The sequence below is a fragment of the Dermochelys coriacea genome, chromosome 18, assembly GCF_009764565.3.
Source record: "Dermochelys coriacea isolate rDerCor1 chromosome 18, rDerCor1.pri.v4, whole genome shotgun sequence".
NCBI classification, from domain to species: domain Eukaryota; kingdom Metazoa; phylum Chordata; order Testudines; family Dermochelyidae; genus Dermochelys; species Dermochelys coriacea.
In genome coordinates, this window is record NC_050085.1 from 6762973 (window position 1) to 6788866 (window position 25894).

A 25894-nucleotide genomic window follows, 5' to 3' on the forward strand; every position below is an offset into this window, starting at 1 on the left:
ATAGAAAGGAGAAGCATATTGGCCAATGTCATACAAACAGAGCAGAGAGAAGAGAAGCCAGATTGTAGGCTTTAAACACAAGGACACCATCTCCTCTGGAAGGGGACTGAGATAAGATGTGCCTGCCCCCCCCCGCCCCCGGCCTCCATTATTGTTTAGATCATATCAACATGCCAGTCTACAAAAAAACTTGGTGGCTGTCTCAGGCTGGATTTTAAGTCTGCGGTCATTAAAACTAGATAGTCCTTTAAAAATAAGCCACCATACCCAGCTGTCCATACTCGGGGCACCCAAAGGAATAGAGGTTTCCTTTGCAGTCCATGATCATGCTGAATTCAGCCCCACAGGCCATTTTGGTAATAGGCTGGCCATTGTACATTATCTACAAAGGAAGCAGACAACAGTAGCATTTGGAAACAGATGAAACAGAGTGACTCAAGTGCCCCTTCTAGGCTGCCAGTGAGCACCGCCAGACTCACAAAGCAAATACATGGCTAGGCTTTCAAGGGGCACACGGTTGTTTTCTGACACATATGCAAATACCAGGCCCCACTTACCTAGGCAAATCAGGTATTTGCATGTACAGTGAAGCAGGACGTTTGCATACACCAAGTGGCTATGTTTAGCGTGTACCAATTTACACCCAAAATTGTGCAAACCTAACGGAAGAAACCTGGCCTGTCATTTGAATAACTGTCCCGATATTGGGGAAGAGGAAAAAAGGGGTTTGGGAAATGGTCAATTCGATTAGTAACCCACAGAAATATGAAAGGAGACTGAGAAAACAGAACTGAGGTGTGTCTACACTGGAGTTGGGGGTGTAAGTTCTAGCTTGAGGAGACGCTAGTGCTGATCAAGCCAGCATCTTAAAAATGGAAGTGCAGCCAGCTGGTGGGAGAGGCTAGCCGCCTCCAGTACAATCCCATCTGAGCTGCTAGGTACATCCTCCGGTGGCTAGGCTAGCCCCTCCCGCTGCTTGTGCCACGGTGGATACACTTGTATTTTAGCACTCCAGCTCCATCAGAGTTACAGTAGGTTATATCTACTCGAGCTGGAAATTGCACCACCAGCTCCCGTGTAGACAGACTGTAAGCGTTTCTTAGGACAGCTCCTCGGGTAAGCTTCCACTCTGCCCTCAGCTGGATGTTCTCTTCAATTACTTCATGCACTGGGGCAATATTTTGCTACCCTTTGACTCTTGCGTCTTCAGCCCAGACCCATAAGAGAATGGATCCCAGTGATTATAAGGCAGCGGCGGGCTCTGTTTAATCTCCAAGCCGAGGTGCGAAAGCTCTCCTCCCTGATCCATTTTGCTTTCCAAGACAAGAATGGGAATGGCTAAGAAACAGGTAATCTCCTCCATGGGCGACCAATTTGACCATTGTTTTGACTTTGTGATATGAAAATCCGAGAGCCTGTCTATCAAAAATTCAATTTATGGCGGTCCAAAAACTCACATGGGATGTTCTGAGTCCCCAGCCACACCAGGGACCAATCTAGCAGCTGAGCGTTTGAACACTGGATTGCCTGGCCATTGAGGGGAAAACAACATTTTAAAACCACATTTAAAAGTTACAGGAGGATCTAGATGATCACACTGGCCTCTTCTGGCTTTATAAATTTATGTTCTAAACTACATAGGGATCTAATCTAGAGCATGGCTTTAAAATGGTTTGGACCATCCACATTGGCCAGGTAAGCCATGTTAGCCAGTACTAATCTGACATCAGGTTTAAACTGACTCAGGTAACACTGTATAATCTTCAGTTTGGATAGGGCTTTTCCACTAGTCCAGCAAATAGCATCACATCTTGTATTTTGTCTATTTATTTTCCAAGTCAGTAAACAACAAACAGAAGAAAATATAAGGCAGACTTTTTGTTCTGGATGAAGATTCCACGTCTCCCCCGACCTTCACTCCTCCTATTGGAACCAAGTCCAAGCAATTTGGCTTTAAGGATCAACATGCCCCAAAATGGTCACCAGTGCAGTAGCCAGGACGTGAGAAATTAAGGAACCCGTTGACTGACAGAGGAAACCCAAAGAAGAGCATTAGAAGTACCTGAGTGGGACTTGGAACTGCATCTGTCTGATTGCCAAGACCTAGCTGTCCCATCTTGTTCTCTCCAAACGCAAATACAGAGCCACTCTCTGGAACAAGAGGGAAACAAATGCAGGGGAAGGAGGAGGGTTGGCAGTTAAGGGAGAAGTTTAAACCTCCATGTTAATGCAGAGTTGCTGGAAAACCATTAACACAGAATGGAGGTGGTCATTCCAATCCATGCTAAATTAAAGCATATTGCCCCAAGTGCCATAACTTAAACATTAGGGTTGTCTACAGAGGGACACTCAAGTTATTTAAAATTCACACCTTTAGTGACTTTGAATGTGGATTAGCTAAATCATATTAAACCCGTGTGGACACTCTTATTTGGAATTAACATGGCCTTAATTTGGTTTGTCTTAATTCCCTTCTAAGGCCATTTTAATTTTGAATAAGAGCATCCACACAGCAGTTTAACAAATCCACTTTAAAGTCACAGCTTTAGTTAATTTGGATTAATTTTCCTGGGTGCTTCTGTAGCACAGACATATGCGGGAACTATACTGGCATAGCTTTGTGGCCATAGATATGCTGGCCTAACCCTATAGTGTAGACACTGCCTACGCTGCCACACTGGGGTTTCCCCCCACATCAGTGTAGACACAACCTCCCCGAACAACAGTAGCTACATCCACAGAAGCATTCTTCCATCAACACAGCTACATCTACTGTGGGGGTCAGGTCACCAAATTCTGGACACAGGGATGGATTTTTCACAGCCCTGACCTACGTACCTATGTCAGCCTAACTTTTAAGTAAAGGCCAGGCCCCCACATAGATAAGCTTTAAGCCATCCAGAATCTCAGGGTAGGTCTCCACTAGAAAGGCTACAGCAGTGTGGCTGAGCCACTGTAGCACGCAGACCCTGACAACAGCGATGGAAGGGGCTGTTCGGTCACTGTAGCAAATCCACCTTTCCAGGGCAGTAGCTAGGCTGATGGAAGAACTATCGACCTAGCGGCATCTACACTGGGGCTTAAAGTTGGCTTCATTACATCACACAGGGTGTGAAACTTTTCTCAGCCTTGAGCAATGTAGTTAAGCAGACATAACTTTGTAGTACAGCCCAGACCAGAGAAGGAATGTATCCCAGTAAGAGAAATTAGCAATAAGGTGGCATAATCACCATTTTATAGCACTGCTATCGAGATAGTTATCTGCAGGAGGGGCCACGCACAGGTGGCCATGTCTTACGTTCTAAGTAACAAGACCAAGGGCTTGTTTACATTACACTGTGATATGAAACGTAGAGCATGCTCATATGGGTCACTCTAATTGCCCCGTGTAGACACCGCTGGTGTGAATTAAAAGGCACTAATGTAGTCCCACTTGAAACATTAATAAGCACTAGGTATCATTGTGCCAGCACGGTCTACCGGGGCATTTAGAGCCCTCTACAATTCACATCCCCGTAGTCCAGACTGCAGCACCACGCAGACAAACCTCAAGTACCTTTTCCTTTCATGCCCAGTGATGGAAGTTTCAGAAGTGGAGTAAGACTGAGACCATTTTCAATAGCCTTCATATTCTTTACGATCCCTTTGACCACGAGACCCTGCAACGCAGCTCTTGGCCAAGGACTCCCTTTGCATCCCTTCACAAGCCAAGGTGTCCGCTACCCACCAGGAGCTGAATATGCTGCTTCCAAGACCCTATCAGCTTCTGATAGCCTTGGGATCAAAAGACTAAGGGTGAAATCCCAGTCCCATTGAAACAACACATGCATTACCTTCAATGGGGTCAGGAGAGCACCTTAAGATTCCATCTCCCATTGCCACCTAGCCCTAGGTTATCTCTCTCATTCCCAGGTGCATTGTGCATTTCCTGAGGATCAGTATTTGATGCACCAGTTCCCTGTATGCCCCAGTATTCTGCAGGGTCCTGAAAGAAGATTGATAGCCCAAGCCCAATTCCTCTTTCCCAGCAGCCTCCCGTACCTGTCAGAGCGAGCGTGTGGTTCCGTCCACAAGCTGCTGATGCGATCACCTCGTTGCTGAGAACTTCAATGAGTTTTGGAGCCTCCACACGCTTGGTATCTCCATGCCCTAGCTGCCCTTTCTCGTTACGACCTACAGAGAAGTGTGCACACAAACAACACGCATGAGCAGGCAATAACCTTTAATTTTAAAAAGGAAGAACATACTACAGACACTCCAATCCCTTTTCCTGCTCATTGCATTGTACCCCTTCTCAGTGTGACCATGCCTCACACTAGGAGAAACAATCCTTTGAACTTTATCTACTCCTCCATCCTTCCCAAGCAGAGCTTGCCTATTGTACGAGTTCCTAACCTGGGGATAGCAACAGGTCTCAAAGGGGCGTGACCATACTTCCTTTTCTTATGGCTGCCTTGAAGCTTTGCTAGTTGCAGCTTGGGAGACATGATATGGAAAAGGTGGAGAACTGCCGTTCTAGTGCATCCGAACTAGTCTCCTCAGGATTCACAACATACAGCAAGGGGCAAGTCACCCACTAGCTGTCAAAGATCTAATCCATTCCACTGAACTCTGTTTCAAGGGCAGCTCTTAGAACATACCAGGCAAGTTTGGTGCACTTGGTGGAAGCTGGGAAAAGAGGCTAGATTATTTGACTCAAACACTTAACAGAAGAGTTTAGGGGAATGTACAAATTAGTTCCACATATCCCTTCAAAACTAGGGCAGAAGCCAGGCTGTTTCAGGAACTAGTTCTGAATGTTTTCAGCCACGTTTTCAGCACTTCCGGTACAGACAGCTGATAATTTTAGGAGCCGTGCAGAGACCACTGCCTTCCTTTATGCCAGCAATATCTTTACTTGATTCATGATCTAAGGGTTACTGATGCACTCTTTTTGCATACTACTCACCCCAGCTCCAGAGCTTCCCCTCTGTGGTGATGAGCAGACTATGAGCTGCACATGGTCCAGAAACCACAGTCCGTACCTGAATCCCTGAGAGACACCCATATCTGTGAGGCCCCCACAAGTTCTGGCCCAGGTTACGGTAAGCCACTGTAGAGAAAGCGGAATACAGACAAGTCTTACAAATAACATGAAGTCAGCAGCAAGTGCACTAAAATCATCTCTAACAAGTCACTGTCCACACAGAAAACCCACTTAAATAGGGACAGGTATGTGGATTCAGTTTTATCCCAGAGTTTATCCAAAATTTAGGGTTATGCTATGTAGTTCCTGCAACTCACCTCATTCAGCTGATTCGTGGTTATATTTTATGTACCTGCTATTGCAGAGATCCAAAAAAGTTTCCAGCTGACCACTGACATCTTACGTTCACCTCAGTGTTCTGTCATGCTACAGGATAGTCTTGGTTGTCAACATGAGACAGGAACAGGGAAAGGACCGCAGGATATTTGTGACTTTTCAGAGTTATATTAACGCCGCTGATTTCTATTGAGAGGTTAATTACACCAAAAACCACCCAACAAAGCAACCCCAGCAATTATAGGCACCCTGACAAAGTGACAGAGCTAGAGAAAGAATGGGGGACCTCAGTGAACCAATTAAAATCACTGTTGCAATTACCTGCATCCTGCTTAGGTGGCTTTGACCATACCACGCAATGAGGCTTGAAAATACTGAACAACAAATGACTTCAGGAGTCACTTGATCTTTCGTGACTTAATTCTCCCCATAAGTATAATGGGGCTGTAATACAGCATCTCTATCCAGGGATCTAAAAGTGCTTTGCAAACATCAGTGAGTTTAGCTTCACAGCACCCAGCTGGGTACCTACAGATTGTCCAATTTTACACATAAGGAACAAAGGGTTAAATCCTGCAACGTATCAAGCACCCACCGACTTCAATGATAGCTGAGGCATTCAGCACCAGGAATGAGAGCCTCTGACTGATGAAGAGCACTACCTACAAACTGAGTTCTGATGGATACACTCCACTCTATGCATATTAGATCTTGTTTGTTCTAGCCATCTTACTTTATGCCTTTAGCCTTTCTTTGCCAATGATCTACCACCACAAAGCACTGTAGTTACGACACTGTATTATTTAGATTTACAATAAGCTCATATCTTGGGCTCTAAACAATTTCATGCACTTTTAAATACTTTGTCATTGTACTTAAAAAAAAAAACAAAAACAAAAAAAAAACCACCTCCACCACATCACAGGGGCATCATGCGGCTTAATTCATTAGTGGAAAGCATTATAAGTGTGCAAAGCACTACAGAACTTGCATTTTTTTGTTGGGCTTCCTAGTCACAAATTCTGCAGTCTGTGTGTGAAATGTGACTGAGAATACCACAGAGAAGTTTGTTAGAGACTGGCAGCTGGCAATAATGGCAGCTACCAATTATTATTATTAAATTGTGGCAATTTTGCAACAGAAAAGCTTCAAAAACAGACTCCAGCAAGAAACTGCTGAGCTTGAATTAATATGCAAACTAGATACCATTAACTTGGGTTTGAATAGAGACTGGGAGTGCCTGGGTCATTAAACATATGGGAATCTAATTCCCCATGTTAAGTATCCTCACACCTTCTTGTCAACGGTCTAAATGCGCCATCTTGATTATCACTACAAAAGTTTTTTTCCTCCTGCTGATAATAATTCATTTTAATTAACTAGCCTCTTACTCCACCTTTTCATATTTTCTGTATGTATATATCTATCTTCTTACTATATGTTCCATTCTATGCATCTGATGAAGTGGGCGGTAGCCCATGGAAGCTGATGCTCAAATAAATTTGTTAGTCGCTAAGGTGCCACAAGTACTCCTGTTCTTTTTGGAGTTACAGACTAACAGCTGCTACTCTGAAACCTGTAATTATTTTGTTTGTTTTAGCTACAAACGTTGAATGATGATGATGCTGTCTATACTTGCCCTGGATACTCTCAGAAAGAGCACAGAAAGAGGCACCTTGGTGCACATTATTTGCAGAGGATATTCGAAACTATCTTTCTCTTCACTGCATAGAAGACGATATTGATGAATACAGAGATGTACTGGAGAGACAATGGCTCAAAATTAACAGGAAAACAGAATATATGATGTGTAATTTCAATAATATGAACACTGAAGAATTATCTTTGAAACCAGATGGGCAGACAATACCAAAAATACGAAGTTTCACGTATCTGGGTTCCAGATTCTGGGAAAATGGGGAAACTGAGGACAACATTAGAAGTAGGCTAATAAAACCTAGCTCACATGGAGAGAGAGAAGTGGTGTCATATGTGACAGGAAGATACCAGTAAGATTAAAGGGAAAGCCTAAAAAACGATGGTCCATCCAGTTTTAAATGTCTGGCTGATGCACATAGCTATATACCGACAATATTCAGAGGCTGTTAAAAATCAAATGGTGTTTCACAAAAACCAAATACTCAGTGTTACACAACAGAAGAAACATGAACAAACAATCTGTTCCACAAGAAGTTAAGATGGATAAGTGATGTAAACAAGAAAGACCATGGGAGGAACGTGCATGGTAGTTTTCAGAGTAGCAACCGTGTTAGTCTGTATCCGCAAAAAGAAAAGGAGTACTTGTGGCACCTTAGAGACTAACAAATTTATTTGAGCATAAGCTTTCGTGAGCTACAGCTCACTTCATCGGATGCAACTGTAGCTCACGAAAGCTTATGCTCAAATAAATTTGTTAGTCTCTAAGGTGCCACAAGTACTCCTGTTCTTCTTGTGCATGATAGAGATGTGCTCAAAGTAACAGTCATCCATGAAAAAAATTAGGGAATGCAGGCTCAGATGGTTTAGACAGGTAAAGTGCATTCCTAATAACATGTGGCTATGAGAGTCCAACAGATCAAGATTGAAGGGAAAAAGACAGAGGCCAACAAGGATAAGTGGTGGGATACCGTAAGGGACCACACTAGCACATGATGTACTAGAGGATATGCCACTGAACAGAGCACTTTGGAGGGAGAGGACTCAGAGCGGACTGGATTAACACAAAGAAGCTGAATGACTGACAAATTACTGAGCTAAGCACTTCCCCCATTTTAATTATTTGAGGAATCATCACCATTTACCACTGGGGTAGTGAAACTACACATATGCAGCTATGGCCAGTGGGTTCCAAACATGGAGAAGAGAAACAACAGGAGTGGTTTGTACATGCTTATCTCGGATGACAGAAATCAAGCAGGACTGGTCTATTTGACACTATTTAAAAATGGTGTATCTGCTAACAACTCTGGAATGCAGTTTAACTGGGGTTTTTAATTCCCTCTGGTATGGCTTACATCTGTCAGTGTCTACTGAATTGCACTAACTGTTCTGACTAACTAAGATGGAGGAAGTCTGTTCATTGCTGCACTCGAAATTTACAGAGCCAACTAGTGCATTTAACTACGCAACTCCTGTTAAATTTGATGGGAGCTGCATGCCTAAATAGCCTTAGTGGTTCTCAACCTTTTTGAGCTCAGGACCCATTTGTAAATGGTTATGACCTGTCGCAACAGAGTAAATAGTCTTGGGCAGGGAGGCCCTGGGGTGGTTTTTGTCAAATCCTGCCCAGCACTCACCCCAAAGTGGTGGCTCCTGTGCTGTGGGGCTGGCTGGACTTGGTTCTCTGCTCCAGGTGTTGTAGCGCTGCTCAGGTTTGGCCCCATTGGTGACCTGGCTCATGGGGTTGCAGTGCCACTCACTCAAATTTGGCCTACCCAGATTCCATCATCATGATGGCTGGGCCAAACCCAAGTGGTGCTTGGACCCTAGGGGCTGCGCTGCCTGGAGCAGGGAGGTGAGCCCAGCCACCCTCATGGGACAGGAGCCAAAGGAGTTGCCAAGCGACCCTGGGAAACATTCTGGAGACCTGATTTTGGGTCCCAACCCACGGGTGGAGAAACCCTGCCCTAACTGACTTTGAACATCTCAATCGGTCTCAGCTCGAAGGCTCTAGAGACAGTACAACAGTCAAAATGATAACAAAAGATTTAGAACCAAGGTAGCATGGTCTAGATGGAGAAGCATTAGACTAGGACCTAAGGAGATCTGGGTTCCATTGTTAGCTCTACCGCTGATGTGCTGTGTGTCTTTGGGCAAGTGTTGCTTCATCTCCCTCTACCCCTATTTCCCTTTCCATCCTTTGTCTGTCGCCTCCATTTAGACTGTAAGTTCTTCACTGCAGAGATGTCTCGTACTAGGTGTCTGTACGGCACATAGCAAAACTGGGCTGTGATCTTGGTTGGATCCACTAGGCACTACCATGGAGATAAACAACAACAACAGAAAGTTATGCTGATTTTACTCAGTCCAACAGTCTGACTCCACAAGGTAAGAATCACTTGTTACCAGGAATCAATGGCGAGAGAAGTTACACTGTGGACAGAGTGCTGGACGGGGACTCAGGAGAACCCAGGTCTTATTCCTGACTCTTCCATTGACCTGCTGGGTGGTCTTGGGCAGGTCACTTCCCCCTCTTTGTGCCTCAGTTTCCCCATCTGTAAAATGAGGATAATGATCCCGATCTCCTTTGTAAAGGACATTTGAGGTACACAGATGAGACATGCTAGATAAAAGCGAGCTATTATTAATATTATAAATGATTAGCAACAATTGTCATGTTTGAGCCTACTGGAGGCAGCCACCTTGCTGAAAAGTGCTGTCATGTGACCTTTGCTTTGCAGATCCTCACACTCCAAAGACTATAAACCCATTTTGATGTTCATTTAGCAGTCTGAAAAATCAGTAGCTTGTTTGAATAGCAGAGTTCTGACGGTTTGGCAAGCCGTCATTGGAAGGTCTAACTTCCGTCAGCATCACTGAACATCAGCAGTATCTAGCTATTCTGGGGCACTTTATGGCCCCTGTTATCACAGTATCTGAGTGCATCCTAACCTTTAACACATTTATCCTCACAACCCCATCCCCCACATGAAGAAGGGCAGGGCTTTTATCCCCATTGTACAGACAAAGAACTGAGGCTCGGAGAGATTAAGTGACTTGCCTAAGGTGTCACAGGAAGTCTGTGGCACAGCAGAGACTCAGACCCAGGTCTCTCAAGTCCTAGGCTAGTGCTCTAAACACTGCACCACCCTCCTCTGATGGCGGTCTTCAGTCCAAGGTTCAGAAACGCTAACTAATTATAGATTTTAAAAAATCCACACATTTCCTAATTTTCCAGAGCAAGAAATGCTTTTTACTTTGAACATCTAGACTACTGAGCTGAACACAATAGGTGCAGTTTGCCTTTAAATGAGAGACCAAACAAAGAGCTCACTGTGAGTACAGACAAGGAGGCAACCTCCTGATAACAGACAGGCTATGAGTTCTCAAGGTCAGTGGAGAAGGTGTCTTTGTCCTTCATTCTCACATGATACTGAGAACCCAATTCCACAAGTAAGTCTTTAAAGAGAATATTTCAATGAATGCCTGGTCTGATATTCAGAAGTGCTAAACAACTCTGGAAATCAGGCCATCAGTACATATATTGGACCCTGGTACTGTCTTTTATAGAAAGCATGACACACGTCTACAAGGTTACATAATTAAGTTAAACATTTTATAATGAAGAAAAGCACACATTTTTCCCCCACAGCAATTTTTGTAACATTTTAGAAAACAAGTTTTCCCCCAGATGGTCAAATCAGGGCAAGTCCTCAACCACCGTTTCTTAGTCTAATCACCTTGCTGTTGTTGCATTCCTATCATTTCACGCCCCAAACAACTCTAAGTACCAGAAATATTTTAAGCTCTTGTTCATCACTTGTTCTTCTTTCCTAAGGCATGCCAATAAGTAATACACATGGCTATATACTGACAACATTCAGAGGCTGTTAAAAATCAAATGGTGTTTTACAAATAAGTGGCCACTGATCTGCTATGCTGCAATCTCTTGCAGCAGCGCCTCAAATACAGACACCTAGAATTCAATAACTTCACATGAAGAAGCAAGAAGCCATATGCCTCACAGGAGCCCTCTAAAAAAGAAAAGGAGTACTTGTGGCACCTTAGAGACTAACAAATTTGTAGCTCACGAAAGCTTATGCTCTAATAAATTTGTTAGTCTCTAAGGTGCCACAAGTACTCCTTTTCTTTTTGCGAATACAGACTAACACGGCTGCTACTCTGAAACCTATCATTATGCAAGGCACTGAATTTAGCCGTATAGAGTGGAAATCTGTCAACTTCATGAAAAAAGGAGCCCTCTAAGTCATCTAACCACAATAACAGAGAAAGCTGCCCAGCAAAGCACTGACGTCGTAGATTTGGCTTCAGATGGCTCTCCAACTAGATTCCGATCACGGATGTGAATTTTTGAAGCGTTGCAAAAGTCAACAGGAGTGCCTGTCCCCCTAGCAGCTTTACAGGATACAGGGATTCCCATATCCAACAGGAGGATCAGATCCACTTGCTGCTCGCTGAGAATAGGCACATTGCACAGACTGGAGAAAGAGGAAGCAAACTCACTCCTCGACCGGCCCTTGTTCAGAATGTTTAAGGCTTCAAATGTTTCCACTCCGCATTGCCCCACATGCTGCCGTTGAAAGCAAAAGGTGCATTAATGCAGGGCTGTGTGTTCCAGGAGCTTTGGCCTAGCTTTCCAACAAGTGCCAAAGTGAAAGCTGTTCAGCATCCATGAAATATTCTAGATCGCTTAAGTTCCCTGTAAGCTGCACGGCCGCGCAGCAGCCTCTGAGCGCCGTGGGGGCGCTCAGGGAACCCCCTCGGGGACCTGCCGTGGCCAGGGAAAGGAAGCCCCGCACCCGGCCCCAAGCTAGCCCAGCCCCCAACCTGTGCCAGCCTGCCTCCCACCCAAAGATGCAGCCCGGACCTACTGGGGCCGGGCGAGGGGCGCCTATCCTGCAGCCCCAGCCCAGGTGCTGCTACGGGGAGAGGGAGCCGGCGGGGGGGAGAGGGGAGGTCCTCTCTCCCTGCTGTAGCCCCAAAGCACCCTCCTGCACCCCAAACCCCTCATCCCTGGCCCCAAAGCACCCTCCTGCACCCCAAACCCCTCATCCCCAGACCCATCCCAGAGCCTGCACCCCCAGCCGGAGCCCTCACCCCAGCACCCCAACCCTCTGCCTCGCTGCTACAGGGACAGTGAGCTGGGGGGAGTCCTCTCTCCCCACCGTAGACCCGAAGCACGCTCCTGAACCCCAAACCTCTCATCCCCGGCCCCATCCCAGAGCCTGCACCACCAGCTGGAGCCCTCACACCCCTGCACCCCAACCCTCTTCCCCAGCCCTGAGCCCCATCCCACACTCCAAACCCCTCAACCACATGAATTTTGTTATGTGCTCCAATCCGAAGGGGACATGTCACACTTCACCTCCATATTGGTGCACATAACAAAATTCATTCTGCACATGGGTGGGAAAAATTAGAGGAAGCACTGTAGGCCACCAACCTCACAGATACCACAGATGTTAAGCTTTGGTCACTGTGTCTTTGGCAGAGACGCTTGTTAGAATCTATATGGTTGAGCTTGTCAAAAATCAGACCAGGAGATCTTCAAGGAAGGGATGCAAGGGCACGCTTCCCTCTGAGCTGGCACTGAACAAATACCCCGAGCATGGTACAACGGGGGAAATGTACTGGTCATGGCGCCCCCTTTCAGATGAGACAACGTTGTGATGATGTCTACTGCTGGTGAATAACGATCTCATTGCACTCCGACAGTTTGGCGGTAGGCAGATTCTAGCTTGGACAATGCCTTACAGCAAACCACAATTCTCTCAGACACTGCTTTGGTATTTTAATTCCTTTGCAGGTCATTTGGCTATCCCAAGAATGTCAGTTTTAAGACTGCATCTTCCTCCTTTCAAAGGGCTTAGTCCTGAATATGTAAAAGATTTTCAGAGCATGACTGACTGTTTTTGGTATGGGGACAGTAGAAAAAGAGACAAGCAACAGACATCAGGCTTGTCACCTAAAGGGTATGTCTACACTGCAATCAGGAGGAGACACTGCAGCTCCTGATTGCACCTCCTGATTGCAGTGCAGTATCGTTAATACTGTCATTTTATCCACAATGGGCCACTCAGACACATATGTTGCTTAGCTTCTCCTACCTTGCTGTTTCGGCACTTCTTTACGGCCAATCAGGTCCCAGTTGGTTGCTCCAAATATCAGAAGCTGCCCCTTGCACTTGGACCCTTCGAGTTTCTGCCAGGTGTAAAGAGAAAGAATCAGGTGAGCATACAGGAAAGGCAAATAGGAATTGCAACTGTTCTGCAATTACCTCAGCATACAGAGAGAGCAGGTGGCATGAAACCAAACAGTTTGTTAGTATCGCTACCGTTCATTTAGATGCTCTGGGCAATCGTGGAGTGTTTTATTGCATCGCAATAGCATTGCGGCTTGTAGCATGGCAGTTATACCTATTGTTTATTTTTAGACTGATTTTTCTTTTTCAAAATCTGGTGAAGATTAGTACCAAATGCATTGCAGCAACTAACGATCAGTACACGTATTTGCAAGTTACATTCACAGTACCGAGAGAGAGGATAAACTCCAATAAAACTGGCCTATAGTTTTAAAAAAAACAAAAAAACCCCCACAACTAAAACTGGATGGCCATTAGAAAGGTCCTGGCTAGAGACATTAGGATACAGCAGATGTAACACTTTGTACTGAACATATATTAGCTCCTTAAGGCTGAAGATTTCAATTGTTCAGAGAGTTGAGTCAAATACACCATGCACAGGATTCAAACCTTCATTAACGTCAGGGACCTTTTCCCTTCACCCCCACTTTATTCTGGCAGCCCACTGCATGTTAGCCCTTATTCTCCCAAAGCGAGGCCCACCACTGTGACCATCATCCTACAAGTCAAGATGGGACTCTCTTCAGAGCCCACCGCCATCTCACCCCCCACTTTGAGCATCATCACACAGCACTCCTGCTCTCAGGAGCACTGTTTGCGCCCCACAGCACTTCCTGGCAGCCCCAAAAAGTAAGAAAGCAGGCTTTCTAGTCAGATCACTTATTCTGAACTAATCAGCAACAAAAGGACCAATTGAGTTTTTTCGGAACCTCAAATTCTTTGGGGAACACAGACTCTCCAGCCTTAAAAATCTGACCCTTTACAGCTGACATAGCATAGCCATATTCAAAGCTGTGGGCCTGATTTTCTCAAGCTTGGGGCTTACATGTCTCCAGCTGCAGCCTGGAAGAGGTGGGTACTCAGCACCTTTGAAAAATCCAGTCCTTTATGCCCCGAATGTGCACACAGCTCAGAAAACAAAAGCCAGCATCATCCATCCTGCAATGCTGTCCATGTGCCACTCACAAAGGCAAATGAATACCCCGCTCCACAGGACTGAATTTACCCATGTTAAGAAGGTTTAAAAAATAAGAGTGGGAACAAGAATTCTAGAGCTTAAATTTAAGTGATTGGTTGGGATTTTCAAAGGAGCTAAGGTATTTAGACACCCAATCAGCCCTGAAATACAATAGGAGCTGGGGGCTTAACTCCTTAAGGCTCCTTTGAACATCCCAGTCATTATGTTTGCAATCACTGATAATATAAAACCCCAGAAGAAGCCACTCTGACCTTTGGTTGGCAACTTACAAACTAAAATAGAATGCCCCGAAAGAGAATGCTTCAAACGATGGCTTCTGACTTTTACAAGGCTGGGGAAATTATGCATCCATTTAGTTTTACTCCCAAGTACACAGCCAAAAGCCAACATTACAGCACACTTCTGTAACAAACAGCAGTGGGGGAGGGAGGGTTCGTCACAGACACCCTTGAAAAGGAAGAGAAACAGCCCAAGAATCTGACAGGGAAGCCACCTAAACTCCATTTAAATTATTTAAAGATCTTTATCAGAGATATTAGAACCACAAGCCTTTCAAATGCTCCGACTATTTCAGATCATGCCCAATTTTCTCTGTCCCCCTTTTCCTGTAACTGATAGGCCACAAATTTTATTTCTCCAGCAGGGATTCCAGAGCCTGAGCTTCCTGAATACATGTTACATCAAAGCATCTGTCTTAAGAAACAGGAATTTCTTCCTGAGGCAAACCCCTCTGTAGGTTCAACTGACTTTACTCCTACAACTTCCTGGTCTGCCTAATGGATCAGGAAATAGAGCAAAGGAGAAAAACTTGTTTTCCAGCAGCTGTTTTCCACAGAACATCCAGTCAAATCAATTGAGTATTTGATGCTGTACCACATCGGGAATGATGGAGATACGGTCTGGTACCGAACGACATGGCTAGCACATCACTCAGCGTTCAGATACCAAGATATTCTGCTGCCATCACACAATCAGAATCTAGACAATGCTACCAAACAACAGCTTGCCTGCAGATACTTTAGAAATGGGGCAACAGGAACCATGCTTTTTAAAAAAAAAAAAAAAAAAAAAGTTTCAAATTTAATACACTGCGGTAATTACAGATGCTTCTCACAGTGACTGATATGTTGGCTTGGGAGACCGGACAGGTTTTCAGAGTTAATTGTCATCTTTATTAATGAAGTTGGGATTAATATTATTTGGTCTGGGTTTGTTTTTTTTTCCTTTTGCGAGGACAGGCACGATGACAAGATGCTGTACAATGGCTATGGGAAGAATACAGCAACGCAGCAAAAACAAGCTAAGGCTATTCGACCCATCGCAAGTGGAGTCCAATTTCCCTGAATGGAAGGTGCCAAGTCCAGAACGTTCAGTATTGTCCAGGTTAAAAGACTATACCAAAGATTTAGTTAGCAATAAAAGAAGTCTTCCCTGTACACTAACCTAAGCACGCTCTTTGGACCTTTGCTGCCTACTTAGATCCTAGTCACGTAATTTGTGCTAAGATGGATGTGATGGAAGGGGAAAAAAATATACGGTGCTTTCTTCAATCAGCAAAATGGGGTTTTCAGGGTAAAATTACTTTGGAATTGTATCTCAAGGGAAAAAAGATGTTTGAAAGGCTGATGTTCAACCTTTTAACAGACTCATTGGGAGGCTGCATCTTTTAGACAAGCAACGGGTGTTAAAGGTGCCTGTCCGTTAGAGAGTGTATTATTGCAATCAGCTACAAAACAGGGCAAGTAAATAAGTCTGGCTTACGTCATGGATTCATCCCAGAGTTAACAAGCCCTCTGAATGCACATGTTCACACAGCACTGTGTGATCTCGCTGCTGAATTTAACTTGCATCCCCACTAAATGACCAACATCACTTGCGTGAGCAGAGCAAAGGGACTGTTACGACACATTACGTCAGCTCAGACAAAGATCACAAACTTGCATGCACGTGCAACAGCAGAGCGTAGACCTTATTGGCAAAGCAGGCTGAAGTTGTTTGTAGGATGGGTCCTTCCCTTTCCAAGTCTCATAATGTACAAGAAAAGAAGTGGCCAAGCCATGACAATGCAGAAGCAACTTCTACTTCAAAGAAATGAGCAAAACATTTTCCATAGCTTGTTTGTAAGTAAAGCTATTCCCCAATGCTTACTCCCCTACCCACAAGTCAAATACTGAAAGCTGGCTTTAGCCACAAGATTCAAATAAATTAGAGCACGGTTACCACAGGGAAAATCAAAGACCCAATAGTCAAGTTTGGCCTTTGCATCATGACATCAGTGGACACTTTAGGCCTAATTTTCAGAGAGGCTGAGCACCTGCAGATCCAAAGCCCCGGTTTTCCTGCATGCTTGGAAGTTTAAGTAGATGCCTCATGACAACCCAAAGGCTTAGACTGGAGGCAGTTTTGAATATTCTTCTGAAGTCTGGCCGGGGGTGGTCTTCGGAGGTTTAAAACAGTCTGCACTGTACTAACCTTTCAGTCTGGCACGTACTTCTGTTCTACAAGGAAAAAAACTACAAGACCAACAAATACTTTAAAAACACTTCCACGCTTAACTGGTCAGTAAAAAGGAAGCAAACAAAACCCAGACCAACTGTTCATGGCGTCACCGACACTTCTGCTATTTCAGACATCTTTAACATTGTAGCTGGCATCACACCACCATCATCTAATGGAGCTCAGCCTCCTGCACAGATGTCAGTCCCAGAACATGGGACCCTCCCTCACCCCCCATAAAAATGAAAATGCAACATCATAAACACTGTTGCAGAAGCAATGCCAACAAGTCAGGCATGTGTTTAAGGTTTTGCTTACTGAACAGCCTCATGGAAGACATGCTGTTTCTATAAAGATCCCAGGGGTAAGGAAGATTCTGCTCACAACCGCAAACAAAAACTTACAGTAACTAAAACAGAAGCTGCCAAGATGCTTTCGTAACAAAACTAAGTAACTACATTAACATTATTCAAATTACTCTCCATCTTTTTGCGCCAATCCCCTTGTCTCTCTCTCTCTTTTTTTTTTTTTTGATAAAGCCTCAGTCATCCATCTGGGTCAGCACAGTTGGATTCTTACGCTCATAACCTTCAATGGGGCTGCACATGGGCACGAGGGTCCACCCGCATGGTTCAGACTGTAAAATCTGGAGCTTAGATTGTAAACTCTTGGGGGTAGGGACTGCATCTTATTTATTCTGTGCCAAGCAAACTCTGGCTGCTGTATAAAACTGATCACTATAATGCAGACCACTCAGCCTAATACACGCAGCATGGAGGAGTCATGATTTCAGTGGTTTTTCACATGCTGTTTCTTGCGAGAGAAGAGTACAAAAGTGTCTTAAGATCAGTGCTTGTTTCGGCAGAACATCTCATCTTATTCCAGATGCTTGGGGGGGGGGGGGGGGGGTTTGCAAAAGTCAGGAGCTTTATAATTAGTCAGACCATTTTAATTAGGGATCCACAGCAGCTCTGTGCACTTTCCAGCTCCCTGCCTCTCTCCTTGCAAACAGCCCTGCCCCCAGACAAAAGGAAAAAAGAGAAGCGTGGCTGGCAACAATGCTAATCAAGTTCTCTACTGTCTCTACCCCCATTATACAAGCAGGGTTTCCCCACCTGCTGGTGAGACAGGAGGGGAAGTGAGAGAACACGCTGGGCATGCGCAACAAGCCCTCTCCAGCTTATGCCTTTACAAGGGAGCCAGGCTTCCCTTGCATCCTGGGGAGGGGAAACACCAGGAACGCGCACATGCGCAGTGCCTGCCTGACCCCCTCCTACAGTAGCAGGGCTTCCCCCACGTCCTGGGGAGATGGGAGGGAGGGAAAAAAGGACTGGGAGCAACTGGGCATGTGCACTGCCTGCCTCTTCTCCTTCCCCCAGCCCCCAGAGTCATTTGCCATTGCCAGAGACAAGGCGGGAACCTCAAAGCTCTTAACAGTGTCTCTCTCCAAACAACAAATAATCCTCCTGCCCTGTAATAACATCCCCTGGAGTGTCCAATGCAGCCCCCAACCCTACACACTTCCCCTGACAGAGACAGGCCAATACCAGACAGGGAGCATTGGCAAGATCTTCCCTGTTACACATCTGTTGCTGGATCAGCTTCTGTGGGTGAGAGAGACAAGCCTTCCAGCTCCACCCGTCTATGGAGCTCCAAAGCTCGCCTCTGTCACCCACCGAAGTTGGTCCAGTAACAGATATTACCTCACCCACCTTGTCTCACACCCTGGGTCCAACAAGGCTACAGCACCGCAAATACGTGTAGCATGAAGTCTTTCTCTCAAGCTGAAGAATTGCGGGGAGGCTCCCCGCTTCCAATGCCAGTAAATTTCTTTCAGGAAGCTGGGCTCCTCTAATGGCATCCCAACCAGAGAGGGGGGACTCTCTTTCAAATAAAGATCATGATTTCTCTTTCATGATAAAAGCAAAGCCTCTGCCTCTCTAACATCAATGTCTGCCTGCACATGTAATAAACGGATCACGTACCCCACTTCCCAGCAAAGCACAGTCACTCACATGATCGTAAAACTAAGGGGTTGGGTTTTTGGTTTGCTTTTTTTAGGGGGAAGAGCTGTTAGTGACCAAGGTAAGTTTGACATCGAAATCCTTCCTGTGGAACATTTGAGAGGCTTGTTTTTCTTCTGTTGGCCTGGGGAATATCCAGACTTCCCTCCCTTCCACCCAAAAAGGACTTCCCTTTCCCCAAATAAAGAAGGAATCAAACAAAACATGGGTACTCAAAGATCCCAGCCAGATTTTTTCGCAGTGCATAAATTCCCTTTTCTTTTAGGAGAGAGAAGGCCCCCACACCTCCAAAAAAAGTGAGCTCATTTGATTCAGCAAGGGGCCTAATCTAAGACACGGGGGGGGGGGGGGGAAATCCATTTTCAGGGCATGTTTGAACTTCTGTCCTCAAATCCAAAGTAGCCATAACAGTTACCCCATCCAAAATGCAAGTACCCCTACATTTCCAGGAAGAACGCCAACCCCTGGACTGACCCACATGGAGTGGGAAGACAGGTGCTTACACCACAGAGGCTAAAATTCCCCATGGGGGGCAAAAAATCAAGCCAAGAAGGAGAGAAAATGTTTGATAAATATCAAGAGTAACTGCAAGGAGGAGTTTCAGAGTAGCAGCCGTGTTAGTCTGTATTCGCAAAAAGAAAAGGAGGACTTGTGGCACCTTAGAGACTAACACATTTATTTTAGCATAAGCTTTCGTGAGCTACAGCTCACTTCATTGGATGCATCCGATGCTGTAGCTCACGAAAGCTTATGCTCAAATAAACGTGTTAGTCTCTAAGGTGTCACAAGTCCTCCTTTTCTTTTTGCAAGGAGGAGATAGTTTAAAAGGCTTTTGTTGTGGGTTAAAGGGACTGGGGTGGGGTCCAGGCCATTTGCAGAAGGAAGGAAGTGAAGGAAATCTTCACCTGATGTGATTAAACGTATTTAACCCATGGATTGTTAATTTTTAGAAAAGGAACACACACACACACACACACACACACAGAGAGATACACACACACGCCCCCAACCCTAGCTAGGTCAATTTTAAGAAAAGCAGCTATTTATATATTTCCTCTGCACAAAAACTAAGTGGGGGATGACAAGAGGGATTTATCCCCCAGCAGTTCACAGAGAAAGGGGGGCATACTGCCCACACGTGGTTTTCAGGGTGGGGTAGGGTGACCAGATGTCCTGATTTTATAGGGATGGTCCCAATATTTGGGGCTCTCTCTTATATGGGCGCCTATTCCCCCCTCGTCCTGGTTTTTCCACATTTTCTATCTAGTTATTCTAGGGTGGGGACAAGTAGGGAGTCCACCTAGCTCCAATTAGGTGATGGGGGGCACGAGGGGACCCATACCCCCTGGTTCAGAAAGATGAGGACTATTTGTCATCTCTTCTCCCCCTGGTTACTTGGGGGTGGTGGCTCCCATCCCTCCCCCCCCCGGGCCTTGGCCTATGGGGCCGGCGGGGGGCTCCCATCCCTCCCCCCCCAGGCCTTGGCCTATGGGGCCGGGGGGGGGCTCCCATCCCTCCCTCCCGGGCCTTGGCCTATGGGGCCGGCGGGGGGCTCCCATCCCTCCCCCCCCGGGCCTTGGCCTATGGGGCCGGCGGGGGGCTCCCATCCCTCCCCCCCCGGGCCTTGGCCTATGGGGCCGGCGGGGGGCTCCCATCCCTCCCCCCCCGGGCCTTGGCCTATGGGGCCGGCGGGGGGCTCCCATCCCTCCCTCCCGGGCCTTGGCCTATGGGGCCGGCGGGGGGCTCCCATCCCTCCCTCCCGGGCCTTGGCCTATGGGGCCGGGGGGGGGGCTCCCATCCCTCCCCCCCCGGGCCTTGGCCTATGGGGCCGGCGGGGGGCTCCCATCCCTCCCCCCCCGGGCCTTGGCCTATGGGGCCGGCGGGGGGCTCCCAACCCTCCCCCCCCGGGCCTTGGCCTATGGGGCCGGCGGGGGGCTCCCATCCCTCCCTCCCGGGCCTTGGCCTATGGGGCCGGGGGGGGGCTCCCATCCCGCCCCCTCTAGGCCTTGGCCTTGACCTATGGGGCCGGCGGGGGGCTCCCATCCCTCCCCCCCCGGGCCGTGGCCGATGGGGCCGGCGGGGGGCGCCCCGCCCGCCCCCCCCGGGCCTGGCCTATGGGGCCGGCGGGGGGCTCCCATCCCTCCCCCCCCGGGCCTTGGCCTATGGGGCCGGCGGGGGGCTCCCATCCCTCCCCCCCCGGGCCTTGGCCTATGGGGCCGGGGGGGGCTCCCATCCCGCCCCCTCTAGGCCTTGGCCTTGGCCTATGGGGCCGGCGGGGGGCTCCCATCCCCCCCCCCAGGCCTGGGCCTATGGGGCCGGGCTCCCATCCCTCCCCCCCCGGGCCTTGGCCTATGGGGCCGGCGGGGGGCTCCCATCCCTCCCCCCCCGGGCCTTGGCCTATGGGGCCGGCGGGGGGCTCCCATCCCTCCCCCCCGGGCCTTGGCCTATGGGGCCGGCGGGGGGCTCCCATCCCTCCCTCCCGGGCCTTGGCCTATGGGGCCGGCGGGGGGCTCCCATCCCTCCCTCCCGGGCCTTGGCCTATGGGGCCGGGGGGGGGCTCCCATCCCCCCCCCCCGGGCCTTGGCCTATGGGGCCGGCGGGGGGCTCCCATCCCTCCCCCCCCGGGCCTTGGCCTATGGGGCCGGCGGGGGGCTCCCATCCCTCCCCCCCCGGGCCTTGGCCTATGGGGCCGGCGGGGGGCTCCCATCCCTCCCTCCCGGGCCTTGGCCTATGGGGCCGGGGGGGGCTCCCATCCCGCCCCCTCTAGGCCTTGGCCTTGACCTATGGGGCCGGCGGGGGGCTCCCATCCCTCCCCCCCCGGGCCTTGGCCTATGGGGCCGGCGGGGGCTCCCATCCCTCCCCCCCCGGGCCTTGGCCTATGGGGCCGGCGGGGGGCTCCCATCCCTCCCCCCCCGGGCCTTGGCCTATGGGGCCGGCGGGGGGCTCCCATCCCTCCCCCCCCGGGCCTTGGCCTATGGGGCCGGGGGGGGCTCCCATCCCGCCCCCTCTAGGCCTTGGCCTTGGCCTATGGGGCCGGCGGGGGGCTCCCATCCCCCCCCCCAGGCCTGGGCCTATGGGGCCGGGCTCCCATCCCTCCCTCCCGGGCCTTGGCCTATGGGGCCGGGGGGGGCTCCCATCCCGCCCCCTCTAGGCCTTGGCCTTGACCTATGGGGCCGGCGGGGGGCTCCCATCCCTCCCCCCCCGGGCCTTGGCCTATGGGGCCGGCGGGGGGCTCCCATCCCTCCCCCCCCGGGCCTTGGCCTATGGGGCCGGCGGGGGGCTCCCATCCCTCCCCCCCCGGGCCTTGGCCTATGGGGCCGGCGGGGGGCTCCCATCCCTCCCCCCCCGGGCCTTGGCCTATGGGGCCGGGGGGGGCTCCCATCCCGCCCCCTCTAGGCCTTGGCCTTGGCCTATGGGGCCGGCGGGGGGCTCCCACCCCCCCCCCAGGCCTGGGCCTATGGGGCCGGGCTCCCATCCCTCCCTCCCGGGCCTTGGCCTATGGGGCCGGGGGGGGCTCCCATCCCGCCCCCTCTAGGCCTTGGCCTTGACCTATGGGGCCGGCGGGGGGCTCCCATCCCTCCCCCCCCGGGCCTTGGCCTATGGGGCCGGCGGGGGGCTCCCATCCCTCCCCCCCCGGGCCTTGGCCTATGGGGCCGGCGGGGGGCTCCCATCCCCCCCCCCCCGGGCCTTGGCCTATGGGGCCGGCGGGGGGCTCCCATCCCTCCCCCCCCGGGCCTTGGCCTATGGGGCCGGGGGGGGCTCCCATCCCGCCCCCTCTAGGCCTTGGCCTTGGCCTATGGGGCCGGCGGGGGGCTCCCATCCCCCCCCCCAGGCCTGGGCCTATGGGGCCGGGCTCCCATCCCTCCCCCCCCGGGCCTGGGCCTATGGGGCAGGGGGCTCCCCCCGGCGCCCGTCTCTCACGATCCGCTCCTTGCTGTGCTCGGGCTCGCTGATGACCACGGCCTGGCCTCCCGCTCGGCCGCCGCCCGCCCCGGGCCTGGCCGCCCTCTTGCCGCCGGGGGCCCCGTCCAGCTCGGCCGCCGCCAGCAGCAGCTCCCGGGGCCCGTCCTCATCGCTGCTGCCGCCGCCGCCGCCGCTGCTGCCGCCCTCGCCGCCGCCGGCGCCGCGCTCGGGCCGGCCCCGCTTCCTCGGCCCGGGGCCCGGCCGCTTCCTGCCGGCCGAGCGGGCCGTCCCGTTGCCGGAGCTGGCCTCCCACCCGGGCCCCGCCGCCGCCTTCCTCCGGGGCATCTTGCCGGCTGGGCAGGGAGGGAGAAACACACACACACACACAGGCGGTCATGGGCCCCGATCCGGCCGCCGGGCCCCCATCGCGGCAGGGTCCCCCGGGGCTGGAGGCGGCCGGGGAAAGCGGGCCGCCCCCACCCCCGCAGGTTACACACAATCGAGCAACAACAAAACCCCTCACAAGACAAAATAGTTCCCCCCCCCCCCCGCCGCCGCCTCGTGGAGGGAAACTGCCCCCCCCCCCCCAAAAGCACGAAAATCGCACCGAAAAAATCTCCCCCCTTCCTCCTAGATGGATTAAAATTTGCTACCTTGGAAAAAAAACAAAAAACAAAAACACAAACTGGCATGGCCATGGCACTACTCCTGCGAAAGTTTAGGGGGTAAATGTGTGTCGTCGTCGTCCCCCCCCCCATTAGCATTCAAACTAGCCAACAGACAAGATGTAAGGGGCGAGGAAACCCCCCCCCCCCATTAAAATTGACAATCTAGAAAAGATCCGGGCATTGAACCTACACACAGGGAGAAAGGGGGTGATGAGCTCCAGCGACGGTTTTACACCTTGGCAAACAAAAAACCCCGCACACAAGTGGGGACACCCCCCCCCCGCAGCCGGCTCCAAAAACTATAGGTGAGAGTTATCGACCCACATCCTCCCTCAGCCCGAATCACTGTGATACTTACAAAGCGCTTTAAAGTCTCTTAAAAAGTAAAATTTACCCCCACTTTGTCTCTCCCCTCAAGGCACCCGCAAAGTGTGTGTCTGCGGGGGGGGGGGGAAAGGGGGGTTCCCCTCACCTGAAGCTGCTTTTGTCTTTGAACTCCCCTCCCCCTTATTACAAAAAAAAAAATCAACTCAATTATCTCCCCCGCCCGGCTCAAAAATGACACAAAAATCTAATTCATGCCTCCAGGGTTCAGAGCTTGATCTTCTATTAGCCGGATCCGTCCCCAGGCCTTTTCAAGAAAAGGATAAAAAACACACAGAAAGATGCGCTTCCCCCCCCCCCCCCAATAAAATCCATAAACACCTGTTCGGGGAGTTGGGTTTGTAGTTGCTCCAAATCAAGAAGAAGAAGAAAAAAAAAACTTTAATGTTCTCCAACTCTTTCCAGCAGGTTTTAATTTTTATTTTTCGCCCGTGTAGCTCCGCCGGTTTATTTTTGATTCAGGTTAGGGCTTTCCCCGGCTCTCCTCTTCTAGATTTTCCTCCAGCGTCCCTTTTTCTTTGGCTCTGCCTTTAAAAAAAAAAAAAAATTGAACAATGGGATCTCTGTCTGTCTCCGATTAAACCACGTGGATCCGCCTTCCTTCCCTTTTTTTTATTCATTCAACCCCAACCCCCCTCCTCTTAGGGTTTTTTTTATCCGCTCCCCCCCCCCCCCACCACTACCTTTAAAAAAAATCAACTTTCTCCTCCTCCCAAAGAGATCCGAATCGAATTTCAAAACTCTACCTGGTTTGGAGGAAGAGTGCAACAAAAAGAAAGAATTCAAAAGCTTTAATTAATTTTGTTTTGTTTCCTGTTAAAGAAAAGGGTTGGTTTTTTTCCCCTAGCGCCCACCCACCAGATGCACTTAAAATGTAAATATGAGCCACCAGAACAAATGCTACAATACAAAACAGAAACACATGTATGCACACGAAAAAGGAAAGAGCTGTGAAAGAAGGAGGCAGGCAAAGTCCAGCTTTGAGAACAGCTCCATCTCTAGGACAGGATGACTTTGCGGGGGGGTGGGGGGGCAGAGGCTGTTAATTCAGTTAATATGGGAGGGAGGAGTTCTTCCCTTACTAAAATGCTACAATGAAATCCTCCTGCGTGAATGAAGGCTAATGGTAAAACTGCCTATTTGTTATGTCTTGGTATTCTTTTATCAGGCTCAAATAAATTTGTTAGTCTCTAAGGTGCCACAAGTCCTCCTTTTCTTTTTGCGGATACAGACTAACACAGCTGCTACTCTGAAACCTTTATTATTATTATTATTTATTTGTATTCCAGTACTGTCAGTGGACCCAAATGGAGATTAGGGCCCTGTTCTGCTAATAGGTGCTATAGATACATGTATGCATTGTGGATAGTTCTCTCAATGTGCAGCGGCAGTTAAAAAAGTCAACAGCATGTTAGGAACCATGAGGAAAAGGGTAGATAATAAAACAGAAAAATATCCTAATGCTACTATATAAATCCATGGCACACCCACACCTTGAATATTGCATGCAGTTCTGGTCAGCCCATCTCAAAAAAGATGCATTAGAATTGGCAAAGGTACTGAGAAGGCCAACAAAAATGATTAAGAGTATGGGACAGCTTCCATATGAAGAGAGATTAAAAAAACTGGAACTTTTCAGTTTGGAAAAGAGATGATTAAGAGGGGAGATGATAGAGGGCTGTAAAATCATGCGTGATGTGGAGAAAGTCAATAAGGAAGTGTTATTTACTTCTTCGCTTAACACAAGAACTAAGGGTCATCCAATGAAATTAATAGGTAGCTTGTTTAAAACAAACAAAAGGAAGTATTTCACACAATGCACAGTCAGCCTGTGGAACTTGTTGCCAGGGGATGTTGTGAAGGACAAAACTATAACTAACAAATTTATTAGAGCATAAGCTTTCGTGAGCTACAGCTCACTTCATCGGATGCATTTGGTGTTTTTTCCACCAAATGCATCCGATGAAGTGAGCTGTAGCTCACGAAAGCTTATGCTTTAATAAATTTGTTAGTCTCTAAGGTGCCACAAGTACTCCTTTTCTTTTTGCGAATACAGACTAACATGGCTGCTACTCTGAAAACTATAACTGGGTCACA

The 25894-nt window shown here is 49.0% G+C and overlaps 1 protein-coding gene across 3 annotated transcripts in view; it reads right to left on the minus strand.

The window, feature by feature from the left end:
- The window catches only part of RCC2 (regulator of chromosome condensation 2), a 36158-nt gene extending 11456 nt beyond the window's left edge, over window positions 1-24702 (minus strand). Inside the window, exons 1-8 of one of the 3 annotated variants that reach the window (XM_038376663.2) lie at window positions 24544-24701; window positions 24119-24325; window positions 22764-23098; window positions 13090-13183; window positions 4949-5092; window positions 4042-4173; window positions 2063-2151; window positions 268-382 (exon numbers count right to left, since the gene is read on the minus strand). In XM_038376663.2, the coding sequence (XP_038232591.1) occupies window positions 268-382; window positions 2063-2151; window positions 4042-4173; window positions 4949-5092; window positions 13090-13183; window positions 22764-23090 (901 nt within the window). In that variant the 5' untranslated portion in view covers window positions 23091-23098; window positions 24119-24325; window positions 24544-24701. Of the gene's footprint in view, window positions 1-267; window positions 383-2062; window positions 2152-4041; window positions 4174-4948; window positions 5093-13089; window positions 13184-22763; window positions 23099-23771; window positions 23860-24118; window positions 24326-24543 lie in introns of those variants that run through there. The other 2 variants (XM_038376665.2, XM_038376664.2) reach the window with 2 other exon arrangements.
- Window positions 24703-25894: the final 1192 nt, after the last annotated feature.